General features: G+C 37.8%; 1 protein-coding gene across 1 annotated transcript in view; it reads right to left on the bottom strand.

Annotated features, from left to right (window-relative positions):
• FAM117B (family with sequence similarity 117 member B) overlaps window positions 1-27,804 on the bottom strand; it is a 134,640-nt gene that overhangs the window by 36,113 nt on the left and 70,723 nt on the right. The window contains exons 3-4 of the mRNA XM_016950310.4: window positions 8,543-8,635; window positions 7,191-7,304 (exon numbers count right to left, since the gene is read on the bottom strand). Of these exons, the coding sequence (XP_016805799.3) occupies window positions 7,191-7,304; window positions 8,543-8,635 (207 nt within the window). The remainder of the gene's footprint in view (window positions 1-7,190; window positions 7,305-8,542; window positions 8,636-27,804) is intronic.

Below are 27,804 nucleotides of genomic sequence, written 5' to 3'. Positions count from 1 at the left end.
CAGCAAGGAATATTAATAATTAATACCCTGGGGAAGGAATACATTCCTGGGGGGAGGTCTATAAACGGCCGCTCTGGGAGTGTCTGTCTTATGCGGTTGAGATAAGGACTGAAATATGCCCTAGTCTCCTGTAGTACCCTCAGGCTTATTAGGGTGGGGAAAAGATCCCACCCTGGTAAATTTGAGGTCAGACCAGTTCTCTGCTCTTGAACCCTGTTTTCTGTTGTTTAAGACGTTTATCAAGACAATATGTGCACAGCTGAACATAGACCCTCATCAGTAATTCTAATTTTTCCCTTTGCCTTGTGATCTTTGCTTTGCTGTTTGCCTTATGATCTTTATTGCCCTTTAAAGCATGTGATCTTTGTGACCTACTCCCTGTTCATACACCCCCTCCCCTTTTAAAGTCCTTAATGAAAACCTGCTGGTTTTGCAGCTCAGGCGGACATTACAGACCTACCAATATGTGATGTCACCCCCAGCGGCCCAGCTGTAAAATTCCTCTATTTGTACTCTTTCTCTTTATTTCTCAGACTAGCCGACACTTAGGGAAAATAGAACCTATGTTGAAATATTGGGGGCGGTTCCCCCGATACCAGTCTATTCTCTATCTCTATGGGTTTGCCTATTTTGGGTATTTCCTAAGAATGGAATCGTATGTTATGTGCCCTTTTGTGTCTTTTTTTTTTTTTCTAGCATGTTTTCTTTTATTTATTTATTTATTTATTTATTTACTTACTTACTTACTTCTTGAGATGGAGTCTCGCTCTGTCGCCCAGGCTGCAGTGCAGTGGCGCGATCTCAGCTCACCACAACCTCTGCCGCCCAGGTTCAGGTGATTCTCCTGCTGCAGCCTCCCGAGCAGCTGGGACTACAGGCATGTGCCGCCATGCCCAGCTAATTTTTTTGTATTTTTAGTAGAGATGGGGTTTCACTATGTTGGCCAGGGTGGTTTCAAATTCCTCACCTCAAGTGATCCACCCAACTTGGCCTTCCAAAGTGCTGGTATTTTGGGCATAAGCCGCCGTGCCTGGCCAGCATAATGTTTTCAAGGTTCAGGCATGTTGTCGCATGTACTGGTACTCCATTCTTTTTTATGATCAAATAAAATTCCATCGTATGGATATACCACATTTTATTTACCCTTTTATCAGCTGATAGACATTGGGTTTTTTCTACATTTTGGCTATTATGAATAATGCTGCCATTAACATACATGTACAAGTTTTTATGTGGACATATATTTTCAATTCTCTTGGGTATATATCTAGGAGAGGAAGTGCCGGGCCATTTGGCAATTCCACGTTTAGTCTTTTGAGGAACTGCCACATTATTCTCCAAAGCAACTGTTTACATTCCTACCATTAATATATCAAAGTTCCAGCCAGGCGCGGTGGCTCACGCCTGTAATCCCGGCACTTTGGAAAGCTGAGACAGGTGGATCACCTGAGGCCAGGAGTTCAAGACCAGCCTGGCCAACAAGGTGAAACCCCATCTCTACTATAAATACAAAAAAAAAAAAAAAAAAAAGAAAAAGAAATAGGCTGGGTGCAGTGGCTCATGCCTGTAATCCCAGTACTTTGGGAAGCCGAGGCGGGCAGATCACCTGAGGTCAGGAGTTTGCAGCCAACCCAGCCAACATGGTAAAACCCCGTCTCTACTGAAAATATAAAATTAGCTGGGCGTGGTAGCACACGCCTGTAATCCCAGCTATTCAGGAGGCTGAGGCAGGAGAATCACTTGAAACTGGTAGGCGGAGATTGCAATGAGCCAAGATCATGCCATTGCACTCTAGCCTGGGCATAAAGAGTGAAACTCTGTCGCAAACAAACAAACAAAAAAAAGTAGGCTGGGTGCAGTGGCTCACGTCTGTAATCCTAGCACTTGGGAAGACCGAGGCGGGAGGATCACGAGGTCAGGAGTATGAGACCAGCCTGGCCAACACAGTAAAACCCTGTATTTACTAAAAACTCAAAAAATTAGCCGGGCATGGTGGTAGGTGCCTGTAATCCCAGCTACTCAGGAAGCTGAGGCAGGAGAATCGCTTGAACCCGGGAGGCAGAGGTTACAACGATCCAAGGTTGCGCCACTGCACTCCAGTCCAGGCGACAGTGCGAGACTCCATCCCAAAATAAATAAATAAAATTAAATTAAAATAAATAAAAGTTTATATTTTTTTAATTGAAAAGGAGCTTCTCTCTCTCTCTCTCTCTATATATATATTCCAATTTCTCCACATCCTCCCCTGACACTTATTATCTGTCTTTTAAATTACAGCATTCTAATGCATATGAACTGGTATTTCACTGGAGTTTTGAATTGCATTTCCCTATTGACAAATTATATTGAGCATCTTTTTCATGTGCTTATTGGCTATTTGTACATCTTCCTTGGAGAACTCTCTGTTCAGATCCTGTGCCCATTTTTAAATGTTTTTGTTAAATTACTGAGTTGCAAGAGTTCTTTACGTAGTTTAGACACAAATGCCTTATCAGATATATGATTTGTGAGTTATTGAGTTGCAAGAGTTCTTTATGTAGTTTAGACACAAATGCCTTATCAGATATATGATTTGTGGGTTATCCTATTCTGTGCGTTATCTTTTTACATTCTTGATGATGCCCTTAGAATCACAAGTTTTTAATTTTGATAAAGTACAATTTATCTACTTCTTCTTTTCTTGCTTTTGCTTTTAGTGTCATTTCTAAGAAGCCGTTGCCTAATGCAATGTCACAAATGTTATGACTATATTTTCTTCTAAGAGCTGTTAGGTTTAGCTCTTACATTTAGGTCCTTGACGATTTTGAGTTACTTTTATATATGGTGCTGAGGTAGATAGATAAACTTTTAAAATCCTATTTCATTTTTTATTTTTTCATTGTTTGTTTGTTTATTTAGAGAACTGTATCTCCCCCGGCTGGAGTGCAGTGGTGCAATCTCAGCTCACTGCAACCTCCGCCTCCCAGATTCAAGCTATTCTCGTGCCTCAGCCTCCTGAGTAGCTTGGATTATAGGCGCGCGGCACCACGCCTAGCTTATTTTTGTGTTTTTAGTAGAGAGGGGGTTTTGCCATGTTGCCCAGGCTGGTCTTGAACTCCTGGGCTAAAGCAACCCACCTGCCTCGGCCTCCCAAAATGCTGGGATTACAGGCGTGAACCACCACGGCCGGCCTTAAATCATATTTTAAAAGTTAAAATTGACATCATCCTTAACTTTCATCCCTATTTTTCTCAAATATTGTCAACCATCAGCTAGCACAGAGTTTAAAAACCTCAGACTCTGAGGTTAGAATGCCTAGGTTAGAATTCTGGCTGTCTCATGTGACCTTAAACAATATACCTGACCTCTCTGGGCCTTGATGTTCTTGTCTATACAATGGAGAGACTAACAAACCCCACCTTAAAGATGAGGATTGAATGCCAATAATGTATCCAAATGCTTACCATAGTAAACCCTTTTAATAGAATTCAACTATTAATTCTTACCTTCTAAATATCATTCAAGTTCATCCTCAGCAGTTTAAAAGTTTCTACCCTACTAGAGGCCATCATTTCTTACTTGGATCACTAAATCCTATTCTTAAATTATTTCCCTACTTCTAATCTTGTCTCTTCCCAGTTCGTTCTATATCTGACCCCATAATGACCATTATAAAATAGTCACATATCCATATCCTGCATTTTAAAAAATAGCCTAGGTTGAAGTCTAAATGTCTTAATAAGTGAAGAACATGGAGACTTTCAGGTTTGGCTGCTATTTACCTCTCTATCCTGCCTAATCTCTTACCACTACTCCTATCTGGGGACATGACTTTTTCCACCTCATACTTATCTTTCAGGGATCAGCTAGACACCATTTTCTCTGAGACGTCTTTCTAGATGACTCCATCCTTTTCCAAATAAACACATCTTCTGCTGCATTCTGAATTCTCCCTATCAACACATTCATTATACAGTGTTATAATTAACTGTTTACTCGTATCTCTTTAATATGAGAACTGGTGAGGACAGACAATATTTCTTCATCACCACATCCCCTAATGAGTACTACAGTCACAGGCCAAAATGATTAATAAATATCGTATGGGCTGATGAATGGCCTCAAAAGTACACATGTATCGTGTGGCACTTTTCTCCACTAGATAGAGAACCCACCAAAACAATAACTTAATAGAAATTATTTTCATGTTTACAGCCTAAGAGTTTCTTTTTAATTTTTTTTTTGAGATGGAGTCTCACTCTGTCACCCAGGCTGGAGTGCAGTGGCACGATCTCTGCTCACTGCAACCTCCGCCTCCTGGGTTCAAGCCATTCTCCTGCCTCAGCCTCTCAAGTAGCTGGGGTTACAGGCACCCACCAGCCTCGCTAATTTTTGTATTTTTAGTACAGATGTGGTTTCGCCATGTTGGCCAGGCTAGTCTCGAACTCCTGACCTCAGGTGATCCACCCACCTCAGCCTTCCAAAATGCTGGGATTACAGGCGTGAGCCACCGTGCCCGGCCAGCGTGAGTTTCAATTAAACATGAGTACTACTGTCATTAATATCATGATGCACATGTGCCTGACTTGTGGTTGGCTGATAACACTAAATAAAATGGGAGAAATAGTTAAGACGCTTGATGTGTCAAGTGTACAAAACTCAAACTAGATGAACTATTTTTCAAGTTTCTCTATTTTCTTGTCCTTACCTTCTTTACAAGGAAATGTTTTTAAATTAAATATAAATTTGAAGTAAATTCCAATAATCTTTATTAAGTAAATTCAACTTGCAAGAAGAAAAAAATGAAAATTTGAATAACCACTTTAAAATTGTTGGTTTTAACACAAGTTTAAAAAATAATCACTTCAGAAACTTCTGAAGTCCTAAAACTAGCCACTTAATTCAATAAAATTCCATCCTAATCCCTATTCTACTTGGAGTAAAAATATGGACTGGGAGTAAAAAGTGGCCTTATTTTTTAGAAACACATACCATTTATTTATGAATGAATGAGAGGAAGGGGGAGGTTGGCAAATTCATCTGTAAAATCATCTGGGTCTTCAGCCTCTTGAGAGTGAGACTGGGTTTTTAATGAACATTCCAAATTCAAAAGTTATTAGTCTTTACAAATTTTTCATTTCTTATTTTGTCAATTTAAAATTTCTATTTCTCCAGAAATAAATCTAGTTTGTACAGGTTTTTAATATACACGAATACTAATGTATAACCGTGTTTTTAATTAAAATATCAAATATAGAAAAAAGTTACTGGAAATTATAATTGAACTATAAATTTGGCTGGACATAGTGGCTCATGCCTGTAATTCCAACACTTTGAGAGGCTAAGGTGGGAGAATCACTCAAAGCCAGGAGTTAGAGACCAGCCTGGGCAACATAGACCCCATCTCTAAAAAATAAAAAATAAAAAATATTAGCCAGGCATGGTGGTGCACATATGTAGTCTCATCTACTCAGCAGGCTGAGGTGGGAGGATCACATAAACCCAGGAAGTCGAGGCTATAGTGAGCTGTGATCACCCTGCTGCACTCCAGCCTGGGTGACAGAGCAAGACCCTGTCTCAAAACAAACAAAAAACAATCTCTATAAACCTGTGAAATCAAATCTGACCCGAGTATTAGTATTTTGGGGCAAAATCAGTTTGAAAAATTCTATACCTTTACCCATACTTTCCATCGCAAACAATCTATACATTTAACAAACATCAGACACTATCAAACTATAAAAGGGGTTGGCCTGCCTTCTCTGTAAAGGGCCAAACAGTAAGTATTTTAGGCTTCATGAACCAGACAGTCTCTGTTTCAACTACTCAATTTCAGAAGACTGGTTCCAGGACAGGACCCCCCTCCAAATACCAAAATCCACAGATACTCAAGTCCCTTATATAAAATGGCATGGTAAGTGCATTATGATTTAGGAACATCCTCCTGTATATTTTAAATAATCTCTAGATTACTTATAATACCTAATACAATGTAAATACTATGTAAATAGTTGTCATGCTGTATTTTTATTTGTACTTTTAATTATATTTTAAAATATATTTATATTTATACATATTCTATTCTATTTTTCCAAAAATATGTTTGATCCATGGTTGGTTGAATCCATAAATGCAAAACCTGAAGATATAGAGAGTCAAATGTATATTTTTGTGGCACAAAAAGGAGCAATAGACAATACATAAAAAATGAGAGTGACTGTTTTCTAATAAAACCTTATTTACAGAAACACATGGTGGGACATTCTTAGCTCCCGGGCCACAGTTTGCCAACTCCAGTATTATAAAACAACCTGAGAGTCACAGAACTAAGCCTTCTAGTTTCCCTCTACCTTCCAGGCCCTGCTGCCTTACTGTTAACATGGAAAATTCAATCTAGCCTTCCTCATTCCCAAAGCTTCAGTTCTGGAACTTGAAAGATCCTGAAGGACCTGAAATGAACTTGCTTTCTCCTTGCCAAGAGATCTCATCCAATTTCAATTCAGTAAAAAAAAGTGTTCTTTGGATGGATGAGCCATCAAGAGCAGTTCATGGGTTCTACTAAAAAATCAAAGCAGATAAAGGTTTGTCTCTATCAAAAGACTTCTATGAGACAGCTATTTTTTTTTTTACATTTTTTTAAATTATACTTTAAATTCTAGGGTACATGTGCACAACATGCAGGTTTGTTACATACATACCCATGTGCCGTTTTGGTTTGCTGTACCCATTAACTCGTCATTTACATTAGGTATTTCTTCTAATGCTATCCCTCTCCCATCGCCCCAGCCCACAACAGGCCCTGGTGTGTGATGTTCCCCGCCCGAGACAGGTATTATTATTCCCATCTTCACATGAGGAAACTGAGACTTAGAAAGGATAAGTTATTCAGCCAGGGCCTGTTCCATACCCAATGCTTAACTCTCTGTGTCATTCTGCCTCCAAAATATTGAACTGATAAAGCCAAAAATATGGTAAACCAAAATAGATAAGTAGCTATGTCTCCTAGAAGTCGTATCTTAGGTCACTAAAGGAAAATATCATTTTGTCAACTTAATATTCTGTTTTCTTATAAAGACTGTGATTCAGTATTTAAATCACTGTTTCAAATATGTTTTTGAGCATTTTTGTCCTAAACAATTACCAATGAAATAACAAATCACCAGAAAAACAACAAATTCCTTTTCTGGATTTTGTGGTATTGGTACTCTTACCTGACACTGGTTAATAGCTGCATGGTTGCCATGAAATGGAGACTGTCTTTCTTTATCTCGATGATGCCGACTGCTGTGTTTACTTCTCTGCAACTGCTGGCGTAATTTTGCAATCTGAGAAAGCAAAAATAGCAAGTACACCAGAGTGTTTTCCACATGAAACAAAAACACATCCTTGCTTAATAAGAACCAGTAAAACTTACCCTTAATAAGTCCTTTGAATTTTTGAACCATATCACAAAGTCTCATTTTTTTGTTCATAATTTTATACACATATACACATGCATATATGTGTATATGTTCCAACACTGCTCTCAGCCTTCGAGCTTCCCAAGTACTACACAAATAGTTTTCAGCACTTAGAATTACATTACAGTTTTCACGAAGAATTAAAAAAAAACAATCATTCTCATTGCCTTTACCATAAGTTAACTTTTATTTCAATTTAGGTTTATTGAACACCTAGCTTTCAACAGTTCCAAAAATTACACAGTATTTAAAAATCAACTCAAGTCATGAAATATATTCACAGATATCATCTTTAAATAACGAATGCAATTCCAATGAATATCTTATTTATTCTTTGACCGAGTTTTTGCATTTCTACATTATGTGTGAAATGAAAATGTCACTAATTAGCAGCACAGAAAATGGTAATCATAGCATGGAGCCATAACCATCATGGTTATAGTGAGTACTGCATTTCAGAAACACCACCATATATAGAAAAATAACAAATGTGGCCAGATGCGGTGGCTCATGCCTGTAATCCCAGCACTTCAGGAGGCCAAGGCAGGCAGACTGCTTGAGGTCAAGAGTTAGAGACCAGCCTGGACAACATGATGAAACCCCATCTCTACTGAAAATACAAAAATTAGCTGGCCATGGTGGCATACACCTGCAGTCCCAGGTACTTGGGAGGCTGAGGCATGAGAATTGCTTGAGCTTGGGAGGCAGAGCCTGCAGTGAGCCAAGATCTCACCACTGCACTCCAGCCTGGGCAACAGAGCGAGACTCCGTCACACACACACACACACACACACACACACACACACACCAAAAAAAGAATAAATGTGAATTTGTTGTATTGTTACAATTTTTAAATCTGATGTTAATAGACAGGTATGAATTCTCCTAAAAAAAGACAAAAATACATAATCAGGTAAGTGATATATAAATATCCCTATTGAAATCTTTATTAAATCAATACAATAATTGTTTTTGTTATTTAAGAAGCCAAAAAGAAAAAAGAAATCAATGGAAAATGACAAATCCTTGCTGCCCGTAATATCAAGGAAATAGCCAACAAAAGGATATTTCCACACCCACTATCTTAGAACCATTTTTCTGACCTCCTTAAGTTGATCTGTACTGCCCCAAGATGCTGAGCGCTTGTGAGACCCTTTCTTCTTTTCAGAGTATTCTTCAGCCCATGCACTCTCTGTCTGTAATGAAAAAAGAGGGGAGGCGTATTTTAACAAAAATCATTTCACAACAATGTCTACCATATTTTTCTATTATAAAACATATTTCCATTACAGAAAAATTAGACATTAAAAATAATTAACACAAATTACTCAAAATTCTCCTGGCACCAGTTACTTAACTGGTATTAATTACAATTAATATTTTGGCATACTTCATTTTTATTGCTAATAAAAAATTAGTATTTTTACATAATTATAATTATACTACAAATAAAGCATTTATGGAACAAAGTTAACTATATATAATAACTAGAGTTACCATAGTTAACTAACATACAATAGCTAATAATGTTAGCTATTATTAGCATGCACCAGGCACACTAATAATAGCTAACATTCTTGTGCTCTTATGTGCTAGGCACTGTGCTTTCATATGCTTTATCTGACTTAACACATGTAAGTTGCCTAAGGTGTTACAAGCGGCAAAGCCAAGAAATAAACCTGAGACTCCAGAGCTCGTAATATTAACTTCTATATTATGTCTAGTCTTGCCATAAGTATCTTCAGAGAACAGCTTCAAAAATGTTAAACCTGGCTGGGCGCGGTGGCTCACGCCTGTAATCCCAGCACTTTGGGAGGCCAAGGCGGACAGGTCACAAGGTCAGGAGTTCGAGAACAGCCTGACCAGCATGGTGAAACCTTGTCTCTACTAAAAATACAAAAATTAGCGTGTGCTTGTAATCCCAGCTACTCAGGAGGCTGAGGCAGGAGAATCGCTTGAACCCGGGAGGTGGAGATTGCAGTGAGCCGAGATCGTGCCACCGCACTCCAGCCTGGATGACGGAGGGAGGCTCCGTCTCAAAAAAAAAAACAAAAACAAAATGTTAAACCTTAAGTAGTTATACCAAACCCAGAATTTAAAGAGTGTATTGGGAAAGAAAATACAAATGAGTTCCTAGCACATGAAACTATGCTCAACATCACTGATAAGAAGGGAAATGAAAGTTAAAGCTTCAACAAGATTGAGCAATTTGCTAATATAAACTCTCCTATATTGTTAGTGGGAGCGTACAGCCTTTATGGGGGGATATTCAGCACCTGCTGTCAAAGTTATAAATGCGCAAACTGACACAGCAACCCCTTATTTAACAATTTATCCTGCACAGATACCAAATGCACATCTTTATGTACAAAATGACTTGCCTATTATTCCCTGTAGCACTGTTCTTACAAGTAAGACTGAAACAATGTAAGTAAGTTAGATTTATTTAGGTTTGGCTAAATAAATTATGGTATACCTTTGTAACAGAGTACTGTGCAGCTATAAAAATGAATAAGGAAATTCACAATATACAGACATGAAATAATCTCCATGATATACTGTTAAGTGAAAAACCTCAAGGCTCAGTACCGTGTGTATAGCAACTGCCTTTATATGGGACTGCTAAAAAGAATGCATGTGTGTGTAAATTATATCTGGAAGAAAATAGATGGTAACAAAGAAAATTGATACCAGTGGCTGTCTCTGGGGAAAAAGACCCTTAGTGTATACCCTTCTGTACCTTTTGAATTTTGTACTACATTAAATAATAAAAAATACCAAAAAATACTGTGCAGTTTGAATATCTTTTGCACTATTAACGTACCAATTACTAATTATAAAATGGTCTAGTTTCAAATGGGGAAGAAAAAGTTTTCAAAAATGAAGAAACTGTGATTCTAATTAGTCATGTCCCAGGTCTGGATCTTCTCCTTATAGCCAAAAGGACTCCATTCTGACAAGGATCCTTAAATACACTGAATCAAAAGGAAGGGCTACAATTTGGTCAACTTCCCACCACTCTATGCCCTATTTCACCCTAAACTCCAGTTTCACTTTGAGGTTACCAACTGATGTCACACATCCCAGAGGTGACCCCTACTGTACTTATAATTTCTCATATTAGGATCCACAGGCTCTTTAAGTCCATTGTTAAAATACCTGTCACAAAGATCAACATGTAAATAGGACCATATAGCATAAAGTATCAAAATCAAAAACCAAAATCAAAATAATAAACTTAATACTATAAAATTTAAAACCTTAACCAATGAATTTTTTTTTTTAATTTTTAAGTTCAAGGGTACATGTACTGGTTACATAGGTAAACAGGTAAACTCATGTCATGGGGGTTTGTTGTACAGATTATTTCGTCACCCAGGTACTAAGCCTAGTACTCATTAGCTATTTTCCCTGACCCTCTCCCTCCTCCCACCCTCCACCCTCTAGAAGGCCCCAGAATCTGCTCTTCCCCTCTATGTGTCCATGTGTTCTCATTATTTAGCTCCCATTTATAAGTGAGAACATGCAGTATTTGGTTTTCTGTTCCTGTGTTAGTTTGCTAAGGATAATGGCCTCTAGCTCCATCCATGTTCCTGCAAAGGACATGATCTTGTTTATTTTTATGGCTGCATAGTAGTCCATGGTGTATATGCACCACATTTTCCTTATCCAGGCTACTGTTGATGGGCATTTAGGTTGATTCCATGTCGTTGCTATTGTGAATAAGCAGCATAGTATGCGTGGTTCAGAATCACATATGTTGGTGTTAAACAAACATGTTTAAGTTTCAGATCAGTTAAATAACATTTTTTGGGCCAGGCATGGTGGCTCATGCCTGTAATCCTAGGAGGCTGAGGCGGGTGGATCACGAAGTCAGAAGTTTGAGACCAGCCTGGCCAACATAGTGAAACCCCGTCTCTACAAAAAATACAAAAAATTAGCCGGGCGTGGTGGCAGGCACCTGTAATCCCAGCTGCTTGGGAGGCTGAGGCAGGAGAATCGCTTGAACTCGGGAGGTGGAGGTTGCAGTGAGCTGAGATCTTGCCACTGCACTCTAGCCCGGGCGACAGTGAGAGGCTCCATCTCCAAAAAAAAAAAAAAAAATTGTATCTTTACAAGATGCTTCTCTTATATGAATTTTTAAATTCCTCATTTATAAGAATAATGTCAGGCCAGGCACAGCGGCTCATGCTTATGCATGGCTAATCCCAGTGCTTTGAGAGGCCAAGGCTACAGGATCACTTGAGCCCAGGAATTCAAGACCAGCCTGGGGAACACAGGGAGACCTCATCTCTAAAAAAATGTAAAAAATTAGCTGGGCATCATGACTCACGACTGTAGTCCTAGCTACTTGAAAGGCTGAGGTGGGAAGATTGCTTGAGCCTGGGAGGTTGAGGCTGCAGTGAGCTGTGCTTGCTCCACTGCACTCCAGCCTGGATGTCAGAGCGAGACCCTGTCTCAAAAAAAAAGGAATAATGTCATCTACATACTAAAATTATAAGGTAATTAAAGGAGTTAGTATATGTAAAGGGTTTAATTTTTAAGCACGGTGCCAAGAACAAAACATTCACTCAGTAAATGTTTATTATTATTTTCATTCCATTAGGCCAAGTAGTCGTAACTTATTTTGTTATCTCTATGGTCATAAAGATATATGAAAGAATGCAAATATTTTTTGATGAAAAAAATGACCATAATAATTTCAAGTAAAACAGAGGATAGAAACAGAATAAGTTTTATGAAAATAGTTTTTTGCAAATTCTAATCAAATGTAAATGATAACCCCTCTTTCATACATTTTATATTACTATTTATATGAAAACTTCAGGCTAAAATCATGATGAAGAGATGCTTTATAAATACAATTCCAAATTCAAAAATTGTTTAAATTTTTATCCTTGCATTTCAAATGTTAGTTCAGTATTTAATTCAGATCTTATAGAGGTTCTCAAATATAGTTTGAAAAAAAAAGTTGGTTTATACCTCTCCTCATGGAAGAGGGGAAGAACCCTTAGAGATAAGAGGGAATCCCTCTATTTAGGAAAACTCCTTAATATAGTAAGTGAAATACAAGGTTGCAGAAAAATGTATAGAATATGATATTTTGTGTGTAACCAAAAAAAATCAGTTTTTCTTGTTCATTTGTGTTTGTGTATGTGGTTGTGTGCTTGGGCACACGCAACCTCCAAGAAAATAACTGAAGTAGGCAAGGATCATCAATGGAAGTGAAAACTACTAGGTAAAAGCTATTAAAGAACAGGATATTTGTGCGGTGCCAAAACTCGCAAATTACTTGCTAATTACAAAACCAAAAAGTTTATTTTCTTTCCAAAGTGAATAATTCATTTAAAAACGTAATGTAATTAAGGAAAAAAGTGCGAGAATGACCTGTTCTAAATTAAGAAAGACTTAAGAGAAGCCAAGTGCAATGTATGAATGTGGAACTGGGTCCTTTTGGGTCCAAGTGTAATGTATAAATGTTGAATTGGGTCATTAAAAAAAAAGATATATTGGGGAATTTTAACAAAAACTGGTTATTATGTGATATTATGGAATTGTTAATTTTTTTAGGTGACCTAATGCTGTTATAGCTATAGAGAAAATATTCTTAGGAGATACATATCAAAATATTTAGGGATAAAAATGTCATGATATCTCCAACATACTTTCAAAAATTGCAGCAAACACACACACACACACACACACACACACACACACACACACACACAAGATAGGTAAAGCAAATACGACTAATGTTTAAAACTCTTGAATCACAGCTGTAGTATTCTGATTTTTTTTTTGTACATTTAACATTTCCATAATAAAAAGGAGAAAAATCTTAGGGCATTTCCACTGATATTTTATGAACTCCATTTAGGACAATTCCATAAAGAAATACCTCCATTAGAAAGTATTAGACCAACAAATCAATACAGAAGAATGACAGAGCTACAAAGTCATCACTTTGGAACTATTATAGTAATAACTGACTTAAGTAATAATCATCAACAAATGCTAAAACCAATGAATGTTTCTTGGAGAACAGAATATTTACAATCTCAAATATTTCTCCACAAATTACTATTAGTTACAAAGGGTTCTGATGGATCAAACTTAACATCACTGACTTCATGTACCTCTTGATCCACAGGCACAGAAAGGAACATACATCACATGCAGTATTCCTAACAAAAATGTAACAAATTGAATCTTATCATAAAGGAATATATAAACCCAAGTTGACAACATTCAAAAAAATACTGGTCTACACTCTTAAAAAACATTAATGTCATGAAAGACTCAAAAACTCAGGCTGAGGAACTTCTCTAGATTAAAGGATATTGAAGAGAAATGACATGTAAATGCCATGTGTGCTCCCTGACTGGATCCTAGCTTACAGGGGAAATTGCTACAGAGAACAAATTCTGAACAACTGAAAAATTTGGAATATAAACCATATATTAAATAACAGTATTATATCAATCTTAAATCTCCTGAATTTGATACTTATATTAAATAACAGTATTATATCAATCTTAAATCTCCTGAATTTGATAATTTTATTGGTGTTTTTAAAAGTCCTTGTTCATATACATGCTGAAATAGTTAAGAAGAGTTAGAATGTCTGCAACTTACTAACGATTAGCAAATAATAACATAATTGTACATACAGACACAAAAATAAAGCAAAATGTGGCAAATGTTACTTGGTAAATATAGGTGAAAGGTTTACTGGTACTTAATATCCTTGCAACTTTTCTGTAAACTTAAGATTTTTCTCAAAATAAAAAGTTTTTAAAAATCAGGATTAATTCAAAGAAAAGCAAAGGTATATAAAAGATTCCCATAGATTTATTAAGAACAAATTAAAGATGATGAGAGTAACACAATTAATTACTAAGACAAATAAAAATAAGCATAAAGAACAACAGACAGCTTTGGTCACTTCAGTGACAAGATATTCAGGGCAGGAAAAAATACCTAGCAAAAACATCAGTTTTACTTATATGCCTAATGTAAAAGACAATTGCTTTCTTTGTTCAACTAAGAAGCTGTGCTTTGATTGTAGGACACTTAGGTATTAATAAAAAGTAAAACTGAGTTTTAATTAAATGTTGTCATTTTGTTCAGTCTTGTCTTATGTACTAGAAGGCTTATATTAAAGTATCTAATAATGTGTCAGACACTGGATTAACGATTGGAGGTCAAGAGGAAATACAGCTCTTATTCTCGAAGAGCTTCTTCTAGGAGAGAAGGAATAAATAGCTAATTATGATATATGTGATGATAGAAGTCCCCTAAGGCATCTAATCCAGAATTTGAAGGACAGGGGAGGTCGGTAGGCACAGTTTTATGGAATGAGGAGATACTACCAGAGTATGAGTCATCCAGTCAAATGGTGGGAAAAGCATTCCAAACAAACTAGGTCGCTGGGCAGCATCAGTGAGTGGAGCACATAGAGCCAGGTTCATTACTGAGACCTGGAGTACATCTTCAAAATTATTTTTAATGAGGTTAAAAAATGTATTAGTTACTCCTTGACAAATATAGATGCAAAGATCCTCAATAAAATACTAGCAAACCCAACCAACAACAAAATTTTTAAAAAATCATATACCACAACGAAGTGGCATTTATCCCTAGGATGCATAGACGATTCAATAAACAAAAAAATCAACTGATATAATATGCCACATTAACAAAATAAAGAACAGCATTATATGATCATTTCAATAGATGCAGAAAAAACTCACAAAATTCACACTCTTTCATGATAAAAAACAAACCAGGAATAACAGAAAGTATCTCAACATAATAAAATAAAATTCATAAAGGAGAAACCCACAGCTAACACCATATTCAATGAAGAAAAACTGAAAGCTTTTTCTCTAGGATCAGGAACAAGGCAAGGATGCCCCACTCTTGTCACTTCTATTCAACACAGTACTAGAAGTCTTAACCAGGACAATTAGGCAAAATAAATAGCCTCCAAATTGGAAAAACAAGAATTAAAATTATCCCATTTGGACACAACATTATGTTATTATAGAAAACTCTAAAACTCCACAAAACAAACTGTTATAACTAATAAACGAGTTGCAAGATACAAAATCAACAACAAAAAAATCAGATGTGCTTCCAAACATTAACAAATATCTTAAAAGGACATTAGGAAAAAAGTTCTGGAATCTAGAGAGCAAGATGGCAGAATAGAAGGCTGCACTGATTGTTCCCCCAAGAAGGACACCAATTTAACAGCTATCTATACAGAAAAAAGCACCTTCTTAAGAACCAAAAATCAGGTGAGCACACACAGTACCTGGTTTTAACTTCATGTCACTAAAAGAGGCATTGGAAGAGGGTAGGAAAGACAGGTTTGAATAGCCAATGCCACCATTCCCCCTCCCCCCTCCACCTCCTTGCCACTGCAGCGAGCTGTGTGGTGTACACTTGGGAGAGGGAGAACACGGCAGTTGTGCGACATTGCACTGAACTCAGTGCTGCCATCACTGCAGAAAGCAAAACTGGCTGAACTCAGCTGACACCCACCCACGGAGGGAGTACTAAAACTAGACTTAGCCAGAGGGGAATTGCCCAACCCCATGGCCAGAACTTGAATTCCAGCAAGCCACATCACTGCGGACTAAAGTGATCTAGGGCCCCAAATAAATTTGAAAGGCAGGGTAGGACACAGAGACTGCAACTCCTAAGCAAGTCCTAATGTAACTGGGCTCAGAGCCAGTGGACTTGGGGGACACGTGACCTACTGACATACGAACGGGGCGGCCAAGGGAGTGCTGGTGCCACCCAATCCCAGGCTACACAGTTCACAGCTCCAAAAGAGATATATTCTGTCTTGCATCTTGGATACCAGCTCAGCCAAAACAGGATAGGACACCAGTCAGAGATATGAGGCCCTCTTTCTAGGCCTTAGCTCCTGGAGGACATTTCTAGACACACCCTAGGCCAGAAGGGAACTTGCTGCCTTGAAGGAAAGAAACCAGTACCAGCAGGACCCATCACCTGCTGACTAAAGAGCCTGTGGGCCCTTAGAAACCAGCAGTCATGGCCAGGCAGTGTGGACCTTGGATAAGACTCTGAGACTTGCTAGGTTCAGGTGAAACTCAGCATTTTCCCAGCTATGGTAGCTATGGGAATACTCCTGCTTGAGAAAAGCAAAGGGAAAAAAAGTAAAAATAAAGGGAACTTTGTCTAGCACCTTAGGTACCAGCTTGGCCACAGTGGCAGAGAGCACCAAGCAGACTGTTGGGGTTCTCGATTCCAGGCCTTGGCTCTAGATGGCATTTCTGGACCTGCCCTGGGCCAGAGGGGAAACCACTGCCCTGAAGGGTGAGTTCCACGCCAGGCAGCATTAACCACAAGCTGACTGAAGAGCTTTTGGGCCTTAAGGGAACACTGGCAGTGGCCTGGCAGTACTACCTGTGGGTCTGTGGTAGTGGTGGCTACAAGGTGAGGCTCCTCTGCCTATGGAAAAGGGAGGAAAGAGTGGGAAGGACTGCATCTTGTGGTCTGAGTGCCAGCTCACCAGGCAGACTTCTAAGGTTTTTGACTCTAGTCCCTGGCTCCCTACAACACCTCTGGACCTGCCCAGGGCCTGGGGAAACTTACCACCAGGAAGGAAAGGACACAAACCTAGCTGATTTTGCCACCTACTAACTGCAGAGCCCCAGGGCCTTGAGCAACCATAAGCATTAGCTAGATAGTGGTTACAGCAGGCCTTGGGTGAAAAGCTGTGCTGGCTTCAGGTCTGACCCAGTGCAATCACATTGATAGTAGTCACAGGGGTGCTTGTGTCATCCCTCCCTCAGCTCCAGGGGGCTCAGAACAGAGAAGGACACTCTGTTTGGGAGAAAGAAACAGAACCGAACAAGGGTCTCTGCCTTGTAATCCAGATAATTCTTCTGGATCTTAACCAACATTGTCAAGGCAGTATATCTACAACTCTGCAAGAATATCACAACATTACTGAGCTTGGGGTGCACCCTAATAAAGACACAGCTTAGATTACAACACCTATGATTTGTTTTTTTGAGACAGGATCTCACTGTCACCCAGGCTGGAGTACAGTGACACCATCTCAGCTCACTGTAGCCTCACCTTCCTAGGCTGGAGTGATCCTCCCACCTCAGCCTCCAAGTAGCTGAGACTATAGGCATATGCCACCACACCTGGCTTGTTTTGTATTTTTTTTTTTGTAGAGATGGGATTTCACCATGTTACCCAGGCTGGTCGCAAACTCCTGAGCTGAAGTAATCTGCCCTTCTCAACCTTCCAAAGTGCTGGAGAGTTAAAGGTGTCAGCCACTGCACCCAGCCAACACCCAGTCTTTGCAAATATCTGAAAAGCTTTCCCAAGAAGGACAGGTACAAACAAGCCTGGACTACAAAGACCTACAATGAATACCTAACTCTTCAATGCCCAGACACAGCTTAACATCCATAAGCATTAAGACCATTCACAAAAGCATGACCTCACCAAATGAACCAGAGACCAGTGCTAGAGAAACAGATATGTGACCTTTAAGATAGAAAATTCAAAATAACTGTTTTGAGGAAGCTCAAAGAAATTCCAGATAACACAGAGAAGGAATTCAAATTCTATCAGACAAATTTAACAAAGAGATTGAAATAATTAAAAAGAAGCAGAAATTATGGAGTTGAAAAATGCAACTGACATACTTAAGAATGCATTAGAGTCTTTTAGTAGTAGAACTGCTCAAGCAGAGGAAAGAATTAGTGAGTTTGAAGACAGTTTATTTGAAAACACAGACTTAGAAGAGACAAAAGAAAAAAAAGAAAATGAAAACAATAAAGCATGCCTACCAAATCTAGAAAATAGTCTCAGAAGGGCAAACTGAATAGTTATTGGCCTTACAAGGGAGGTAAAGAAAGAGATAGGGGTAGAAAGTTTATTCAAACGAGGCCTTGTAGTAACCTCAAATCAAAAAACATACAACAGATACACTAAAAATAAAAAGCAAGAAAATAAATCATACCACCAGAGAAAATCACCTTCACTAAAAGTAAGACAGGAAGGAAGGAAAGAAGGAAGACCACAAAACAACCAGAAAACAAATAACAAAATGGCAGGAGTAAGTCTTCACTTATCAGTAATAACACTGAATGAAAATGGACTAAACTCTCCAAACAAAACACACAGTGGCTACATGAATAAAAACAACAGACCCAATGATCTGTTGCCTACAAGAAACACATTTCATTTATGAAAAAACATATACACTGAAAAAAAAGGGATGGAAAAAGATGTTGTTTGCAAATGGAAACCAAAAAAGAGCAGGAGTAGCTATATTTAGACAACACAGATTTGAAGACAAAAACTGTAAGAAGAGACAAAGAAGGTCACTACATAATGATAAAGGTGTCAATTCAACAAAAAAATATAACAACTGTAAATATATATGCACCCAACACTGGAGCACACAAATATATAAAGCAAATATTATTAGATCTAAATAGAGATGGACCCCAATACAATAACAGCTGGAGACTTCACCACCCCACTTTCAGTATTGAACAGTTCATCTATACATAAAATCAACAACAAAAAAATCAGACTCAATCTATACTATAAATCAAATGGACCTAATAGATATTTGCAGAACATTTCAACCAACAGCTGTAGAATACACATTCTTTCCTCAGCACATGGATCATTCTCAAGGACAGACCATGTTAGGTCACAAAAAAAAGTCTTAACACATTCTGAAAAATCTGAAATAATATCAAGCATCTTCACTGACCACAGTGGAATAAAACTAGATATCAATAATGAGGAATTTTGGAAACTATAAAAAAAAATGAAAATTAAACAATATGCTTCTGAATGACCAATGGGTCAATGAAGAAATTAAGAAGGAAATTTAAAAATTTCTTACAACAAATGATAATGGAGGGCCAGGCGCAGTGGCTCACACCTGTAATCCTAGCACTTGGGGAGGCCGAGGCAGGCGGATCACCTGAAGTTGGGAGTCTGAGACCAGCCTGGCCAACATGGTGAAACCTCATCTCTACTAAAAATACAAAAATTAGTTGGGCATGGTGGCATGTGCCTGAAATCCCAGCTACTTGGGAGGCTGAGGCAAGAGAATTGTTTGAACCCAGGAGGCGGAGGTTGCAGTGAGCCAAGATCACACCACTGCACTCCAGCCTGAGCAACAGAGCAAAACTCCTTCTCAAAAAAAATAATGGAAACACAACATACCAAAATCTATGGGATACAGTGAAAGTAGCACTAAGAGGGAATTTTACAGCTAAAAGTGCCTACATCAAAAAATAAGAAAAACTTGAAATAAACAACCTAATAATGCATCTTAAAGAACCAGAAAGGAGCAAACCAAACACAAAATTAACAGAAAAAATAATAGAGATCAGAACAGAAATAAATGAATTTGACATGAAGACAACAATACAAAAGATCAACAAAACAAAAAGGTGGGTTTTGAAAAGATAAAATTGACAAATCTTTAGCCAGACTAAGAGAAAAAGAGAGATCTAAATAAATAAAATCAGAGAGGGAAAAGTAGATATTACAACTGATACCACAGAAATTCAAAGGATCATTATTGGCTACTATGAGCAACTATATGCCAATACGTTGTAAAATCTAGAATAAATGGATAAATTCCTAGACACACACAACCTAACAATATTTAATCATGAATAAATCCAAAACCTGAACAGACCAATAACAAGTAACAAAATCAAAACCATAATAAAAAGCACCCCGGCAAAGAAAATCCCAGGACCCGATGGCTTCAGTGCTGAATTCCACCAAACATTTAAAGAAGAACTAACACCAATCCTACTAAAACTATTTTGAAAAACAGAGGAGGGAATATTTCCAAACTCATTCTACGAGGCCAGTATTACCCTGCTACCAAAACCAAACACTTCAAAGAAAGAAAACTATAGGCCAATATCACTGATGAATATTGATGCAAAATTTAACAAAATACTAGCAAACTGAATTCAACAACACATTAAAAAGATCATTTATTATGACCAAATGGAATTTATCCCAGGGATGCAAGGATGGTTCAACAAATGCAAATCAATCAGTGTGATATATCACATTAACAGAATGAAGACAAAAACTATATGATCATTTTGATGCTGAAAATGCATTTGATAACATCCAACATCTCTTCATGATAAAAACCTTCAAAAAACTGGGTATAGAAGGAACATATCTCCACATAATACAAGTCATTTATGGCAGACCCATAGCTAGTGTCATATTGAATAGGGAAAAATGGAAACCCTTTCCTGTAAGATAGGGAACATGACAAGGATGCCCACTTTCACCACTGTTACTCATTATAGTACTGGAAGAGCTAGACAGAGCAACTGGACAAGAGAATGAAATAATAGGCACCCAAACTGTAATGGAAGAAGTCAAATTATCCTTGCTTGCAGATAATATGATCTTATATTTGGAAACACCTAAAGCCTCCACAAAAAAAAAAAAAAAAAGAGAGAGCTGATAAATTCAGCAAGGTTGCAGGATACAAAATCAACATACAAAAATCAGTGATATTTCTATATGCCAACAGCAAATAATCGGAAAAAGAAATCAGCAAAGTAATTCCATTTACAATAGCTACAAATAAAATAAAACACCTAGGAATTAACTTAACCAAAGAAGTGAAAGATCTCTTCATTGAAAACTGTAAAACACTGAGTGAAGAAATTAAAGACACACAAAAAAAGAAAGAAATCCCATGTTCATGGATTAAAAGAATAGATATTGTTAAAATGTTCATACTAGCCAAAGCAATCTACAGATTTAATGCAATCTCTACCAAAATACCATAACATTCTTCACAGAAATAGAAAAAAAAATCCTAAAATTTATAAGGATTCACAAAAGACCCAGAATAGCCCAAGTTATCCTGAGCAAAAAGAACAAAACTGGAAGAATCACATTACCTGACTTCAAATTATACTACAGAATGACAGTAACCAAAATGGCATGGTATTGGCATACAAACAGACACATAGAGGTCAGTGGAATAGAAGACAGAATCCAGAGATAAATCCATACATCTACAGTGAACTCAGTTTTGACAAAGATGCCAAGAACATACATGGGGAAAGGACAGTCTGTTCAATAAACGGTGCTGGGGAAACTGGTTATTCTTATGCAGAAGAATGAAACTAGACCCTATCTCTCACCTTATACAAAAATGAAATCAAAATGGATTAAAGATTTAAATCTGAGACCTCAAACTATGAAACTACTACAAGAAAACACTGGGAAAACTCTCCATGATGTTTGTTTGGGCAAAGATTTTTTGAGTAATAACCCACAAGCACAGGCAACCAAAGTGAAATGGACAAATAGGGTCATATCAAGTTAAAAGCTTCTGCACAGTAATGGAAACAATCAACAAAGTGAAAAAGACAACCCAAAGAATGGGAGAAAATATTTGCAAATTATCCATCCAACAAGGGATTAATGGCCAAAATATAAAAGGAGCTCAATAGGCAAAACTCTAATAATCCAATTTAAAATGGGCAAAAGATCTCAATAGATATTTCTCAAAAGACATACAAATGACAAATAGGTATATGCAGAAGTGCTCAATCACTGTTCATCAGAAAAACACAAATCAAAACTACAATGAGATGCCATCTCACCCCAGTTAAAATGGTTTTTATCCAAAAGCCGGGCAATAACAAATACTGGCAAGGATGTGGAGAAAAAGGAACCCTCATACACTGTTGGTGGGAATGTAAATTAGTACTACCACTAAGGAGAACAGTTTGGAGGTTCCTCAAAAAACAAAAAATAGAGGAACCATATGATCCAGCAATCCTACTCCTAGGCATATACCTGAAACAAAGAAAATCAGTATATTGAAAAGGTATCTGCACTCCCGTGTTTACTGCAGCACTGTTCCCAATAGCCAAGATTTGGAAGCAACCTAAGTGTCCATCAACAGACAAATGAATAAAGAAAATGTGGTACATACACAAAATGGAGTACTATTCAGCCATAACAAAAAAAAGGAGATCCTGTCATTTGCAACAGCATGAATGGAGGACATTACGTTAAGTGAAATCAGCCAGTCAGAGAAAGACAAACTTTGCAGGTTCTCATTTGTGGGAGCTCAAAATTAAAACAACTGAACTCATGGAGACAGAGAGTAGAAGGATGGTTATCAGAGGCTGAGAAGGTTAGTAGCAGGCAAGAAGGGAAGGGGGATGGTTAATGGGTACAAAAAATGTAGTTAGATAGAATAAGATCTAGTATTTGATAGCACAACAGGGTGACTCCAGTAAACAATAATTTATTATACATTTAAAAATAAGTAAAATAATATCACTGGAATGTCTGTAATACAAAGAACTTATAAATGCTTGAGGTGATAGATATCTCATTTACTCTGATGTGATTATTATGCATTATAATCAAATATATTGCATCAAATATCAGAATATCTCAGCTACCCCATAAATATATACACCTACTATGTACCCATAAAAATTAAAAATACGAAAAAAATTAAGAAAATTAGGAAAGCAATCTCATTTACAACAGCACCAAAAATAACATAAGAATAATCATAACTAAGGAAGTGAAAGACTTATATACAGAAAACTAAAAAACATTGATTAAAGAAATTAAAGACGACATAAACAAACAGGCATTTCATGTTCATGGACTGGAAGACTTTTAATACTGTTAAAACATCCACACTACCCAAAGTCATCTACAAATTCAATGCAATCCCTATCAAAATCCCAGTGGCATTTTTATGGAAACAGGTAATAATTCTAAAACTCGTGTGAAACTACAAAAGACCACGAATAGCCAAATAAATTTTGAGAAAGAACAAAGCTAGAGGCATCATACTTCTCTATTTCAAAACATATTACAAAGTTACAGTAATAAAAATAATATAGTACTGGCATAAAGATAAGACATACATCAATGGGACAGTATAGACAGCCCATAAATAAATCCACACATTAACACTCAACCAATCTTCAATGAGCGTGCCAATGGGGGAAGGACAGTCTTTTCAACAAATGGTGCTGGGGAAACTGAATATCCTCATGCAAAAGAAAGAAGCTGGACTCTTACCCCATACAAAAATCAACTTAAAATTGATTCAAGATTTAAATATAAGACACGAACTATAAAACTCCTAGAAATAAACATAGGGGACAAGCTTCATGATATTGGTCTTGACAATGATTTCATGGCTATGACATCAAAAGCACAGACAAAAAAAAGCAAAAACTAAAAAGCTTATGCACAACACAGAAAACAATCAACAGAGTAAAAAGCAACCTAAGAAATAAGAAAATATTTGCAAACTATATATTTGATAAGAGGCTAATCTCCAAAATACGTAAGAAACACATACAACTCAATGGCAATAAAACTAATAATTAAAAAATGGGCTGGCCGGGCGTGGTGGCTCACGCCTGTAATCCCAGTACTTTGGGAGGCAGAGGGGGGGCAGATCGCCTGAGGTCAGGAGTTCAAGACCAGGCTGACCAATATGATGAAACCCCATCTCTACTAAAAATACAAAAATTAGCTGGGCGTGATGGCGGGTGCCTGTAATCCCAGCTATTTGGGAGGCTGAGACATGAGAATCGCTTGAACCCGGGAGGCAGAGGTTGCAGTGAATTGAGATCGCTCCATTGTACTCCAGCCTGGGCAACAAGAGCGAAACCCTGTCTGGAAAAAAAAAAAAGGGCTAAGGACTTGGAAAAAAAAAAAGTGGGCTAAGGACTTGAATAGACATTTCTCCAAAGAAGATGCACAAATGACCAAGAGGTATATAAGAAAATGTTCAACATTAGTCATCGGGGAAAGATAAATCAGAACTACAATGAAGTATCATCTCGCGCCTGTCAGGATGACTATTACCAAAAAGCCAAGTGTTGGTAAGGATGTAGAGAAAGTGGAACCCCTGTACACTGTTGTTGGGAATACTAAACAGTAAAGCTTCTATGGAAAACAGTATGAAGGTCACTCAAAAAATTAAAAATTGGCTGGGCCTAGTGGCTCACACCAATAATCTCAGTGACGCAGGAGAGGCTGAGGTGGGAAGATCGCTTGAGGCCAAAAGTTCACGATCAGCCTGGGCAACAAAGTGACACTCCATCTCTAAAATTTTTTTAAATTATTCAGGTGTGGTGGCACATGCCTAGAGTCCAGCTATTTGGGAGGCTGAGGCAGGAGGATCACTTGAGCTCAGAAGTTCGAGGCTGCAGTGAGCTAAGATCATGCCACTGTATTTCAGCCTGTGCAATAGAACAAGACCCAGTCCTAAAAACAAAACAAATAATTAAAAATGGAAAAACCACATGCTCTAGCAATTCCAAAAGAACTGAAATCAGTATTTCAAACAGGTATCTGCACTCACATGTTCACTGCAGTGCTATTCACAATAGCAGAGGTGTAGAAATATCCATTGGCAGATGAATGGATAAAGAAACTATGGTATATATACATACAATGTAATATTATTCAAGCATTCAGTCTTAAAAAAAAAAGAAATTCTGCAGTATATGATAATATGGATGAACTGTGAGGACATCCTACTAAATGAAATAAGTCAGTCACAAAAAGACAAATACTGCATGATTCAACTTATATGAGAAATCTAAAGTAGTCAAATCATAGAATCAGAAATGGAATGGTGATTGCCAGGGACTGGGGGGATGGAGAGAGTTACCAACCAATGGAAATAAAGTTTCAGTTAAGCAAAATGAGTAAGTTCTAGAGATCTGCTGTATAATTATCATACCTATTTTATTTATACTGTATTGTACGCGTAAAATTTTGTTGAGAGTAGATCTCTTCTGACAATAAAATAAAAAATTAGGCTGGGCATGGTGGCTTATGCCTGTAATCCCAGCACTTTGGGAGGCTAAGGCAAGTGGATCACCTGAGGTCAGGAGTTCGAGACCAGCCTGGCCAACATGGTGAAACCCCCATCTCTACTAAAAATACAAAAAATGAGCTGGGCATGCTGGCACACTCCTGTAATCTCAGCTACTCGGGAGGCTGAGGCAGGAGATTGCTTGAACCTGGGAGGCGGAGGCTGCAGCGAGCCAAGATCGCACTGCTGCACTCCAGCCTGGGCAACAGAGCAAGACTCTGTCTCAAAAAAAAAAAAAATTAAGTTACACAATCGTGAAATTATTTGTTTTATTGACTGATTGACAGACTGACTGAATGACTTTTGAGACAGAGTCTCACTCTGTCACCCAGGCTGGAGTGCAGTAGCAGGATCTCAGCTCACTGTGACCTCCACCTCCCAGGTTCAAGTGATTCTCGTGCCTCAGCCTCCCGAGTAGCTGGGATTGCAAGTGCACACGCCACCACACCTGGCTAATTTTTTGTATTTTTGGTAGAGACAGGGTTTCACCATGTTGGCCAGGCTGGTCTTGAACTCCTGAGCTCAAGTGATCTACCCATCGTGGCCTCCCAAAGTGCTGGGATTACAGGCATAAGCCACCATGCCTGGCCATGAAACTATTTGTTTTAAAGGATTCCAAAATATAACCCTTCATCTGCTAGATGTGCCCAGCCTATTTAATGGGCCAGGCCCAGTGGACCACACCTGTAATCCCAACACTTTGGGAGGCTGAGGGAGGAGGATGGCTTGAGTCCAGGAGTTCAAGACCAGCCTGGGCAACATAGTAAGGCCCCCATCTCTACAAAAAAAAAAAAAATTAAAAATTAGCCAGATGTGGTGGCATGCATCTGTAGTCTTAGCTACCTGGGAGGCCAAGGAGGGAGGATTGCTTAATCATGATAGGTCAAGGCTGCAGTGAGCCACAATCATGGCACTGCACTCCACCTGGTGTCAAGCAATACCCTAAAAAAATAAAAATAAAAACAACAACAACAAAAAACAATGTATGGTGTCACTGGCCTAGAGAAATTTGATCTAACATGTGAAATAAGAAAGGACAGGAACACAACTCCAAGTAGTAAAGATTTCGAAATTAAAATTCTCAGACTCCTAGGCTTACCCTAAGGAAGGCAAAGCTACTGACAGGCAACAACAGAACTTACACTGAAGTCACTGAATTTAGGCCCCCCAAAAAAGATTTTAACATTTCTTTTACTCCTAATGTTACACTTTCTACTCCTGTTACATTCTAATTTCAACCAGTAGACCAAGGTTTTATTCAAAACAGCTAATGTTACTCAAAAAGTAATTTTACTTCTTCATTTTCATAACATTAAAATATACTTTTTAGTAATGCTTAGATCTACCAAATATGTAAAATAGTGATATTTTTACTCTAAATTACAGACTATTCTTTCAATTCAAAGAAAACAACCTGTAAACAAGTTTGTAGATTTATAAACAGCTGTCTTCAGTAATTCAACAAATACCTCTAGTTTAACAAATATTCAACTTTTATTGTTTTAATCGCAGGACATCTTACAAAGTTTTTGAATTCAGATCTTTTCCATAAACTGGAAAACTCAGAACTTTTCCATAAATAGCAAATGCCAACCTATAAATTGTAAAAATAAAATACTTTCATAAAATACTCTGAAGCCAAGGTCCTTTTAGAAAAAACAAACACTTTCATAAAATATTAATCAAAATCAACCTTTGAGGGTTTTAAAAAAATAGCCTCAGAAACACAGAGGGTCCAAGAAAAAATAATGTAAGACTTTTAAAAGCAAAAGATGACTGGTTTATGCCATAAAGAAACCAAACCAAAGAAACAGGAAAGAGAAAGACATGTGGGGGCATGCGACTGTAGTCCCAACTACTCAGGAGGCTGAGGCAGGAGGATCCCTTGAGCCAAGGAGTTTGAGGCTATAGTGCACGGTGATTATGCCTGTGAATAGCCACTACACTCTAGCCTGGGAAACACAGTGAGACCTTGTCTCTAAAAAAATGTTAAAAATAAGAAGGAAATAGGAAAGAAAACCAGACATCAATCACGTGGGTCACAAAAAGTTAAATACTCAGATAAATCACCTATAAGGTAAATAAGCCTAGGTTAAGAAAGTTGGAAAGAAAATACCTTCTGAGTCAAAGGAATCCCAAATAATGCAAGCACACATACACATTACAGTTTCTCTCCCTAAATTGGTATAGTCAGCAAATATAAAAGGCACTCTGAAAATCAGGTAGTTTAAACCAAATTAATAGACTTGCCACATAGGTAGCTAATGCTGGAAATATAAATTAGTCTAACGTTTTTGGAAGGCAAACTCGCAAAGGATCAGACAAGAATCTTTAAAAGAACACGGAGGCAGTGTTGGGGCAGAGGTTGGTGACACTGTAGCTCTGTACAAACTCTAAAGCAGAAATGGCAAATCAGTC

Source organism: Pan troglodytes, chromosome 13 (assembly GCF_028858775.2).
Source record: "Pan troglodytes isolate AG18354 chromosome 13, NHGRI_mPanTro3-v2.0_pri, whole genome shotgun sequence".
Classification (NCBI taxonomy): Eukaryota; Metazoa; Chordata; class Mammalia; order Primates; family Hominidae; genus Pan; species Pan troglodytes.
Note: the sequence above shows the minus strand (reverse complement) of the source record. Positions and strands in the feature narration are given on the sequence as shown.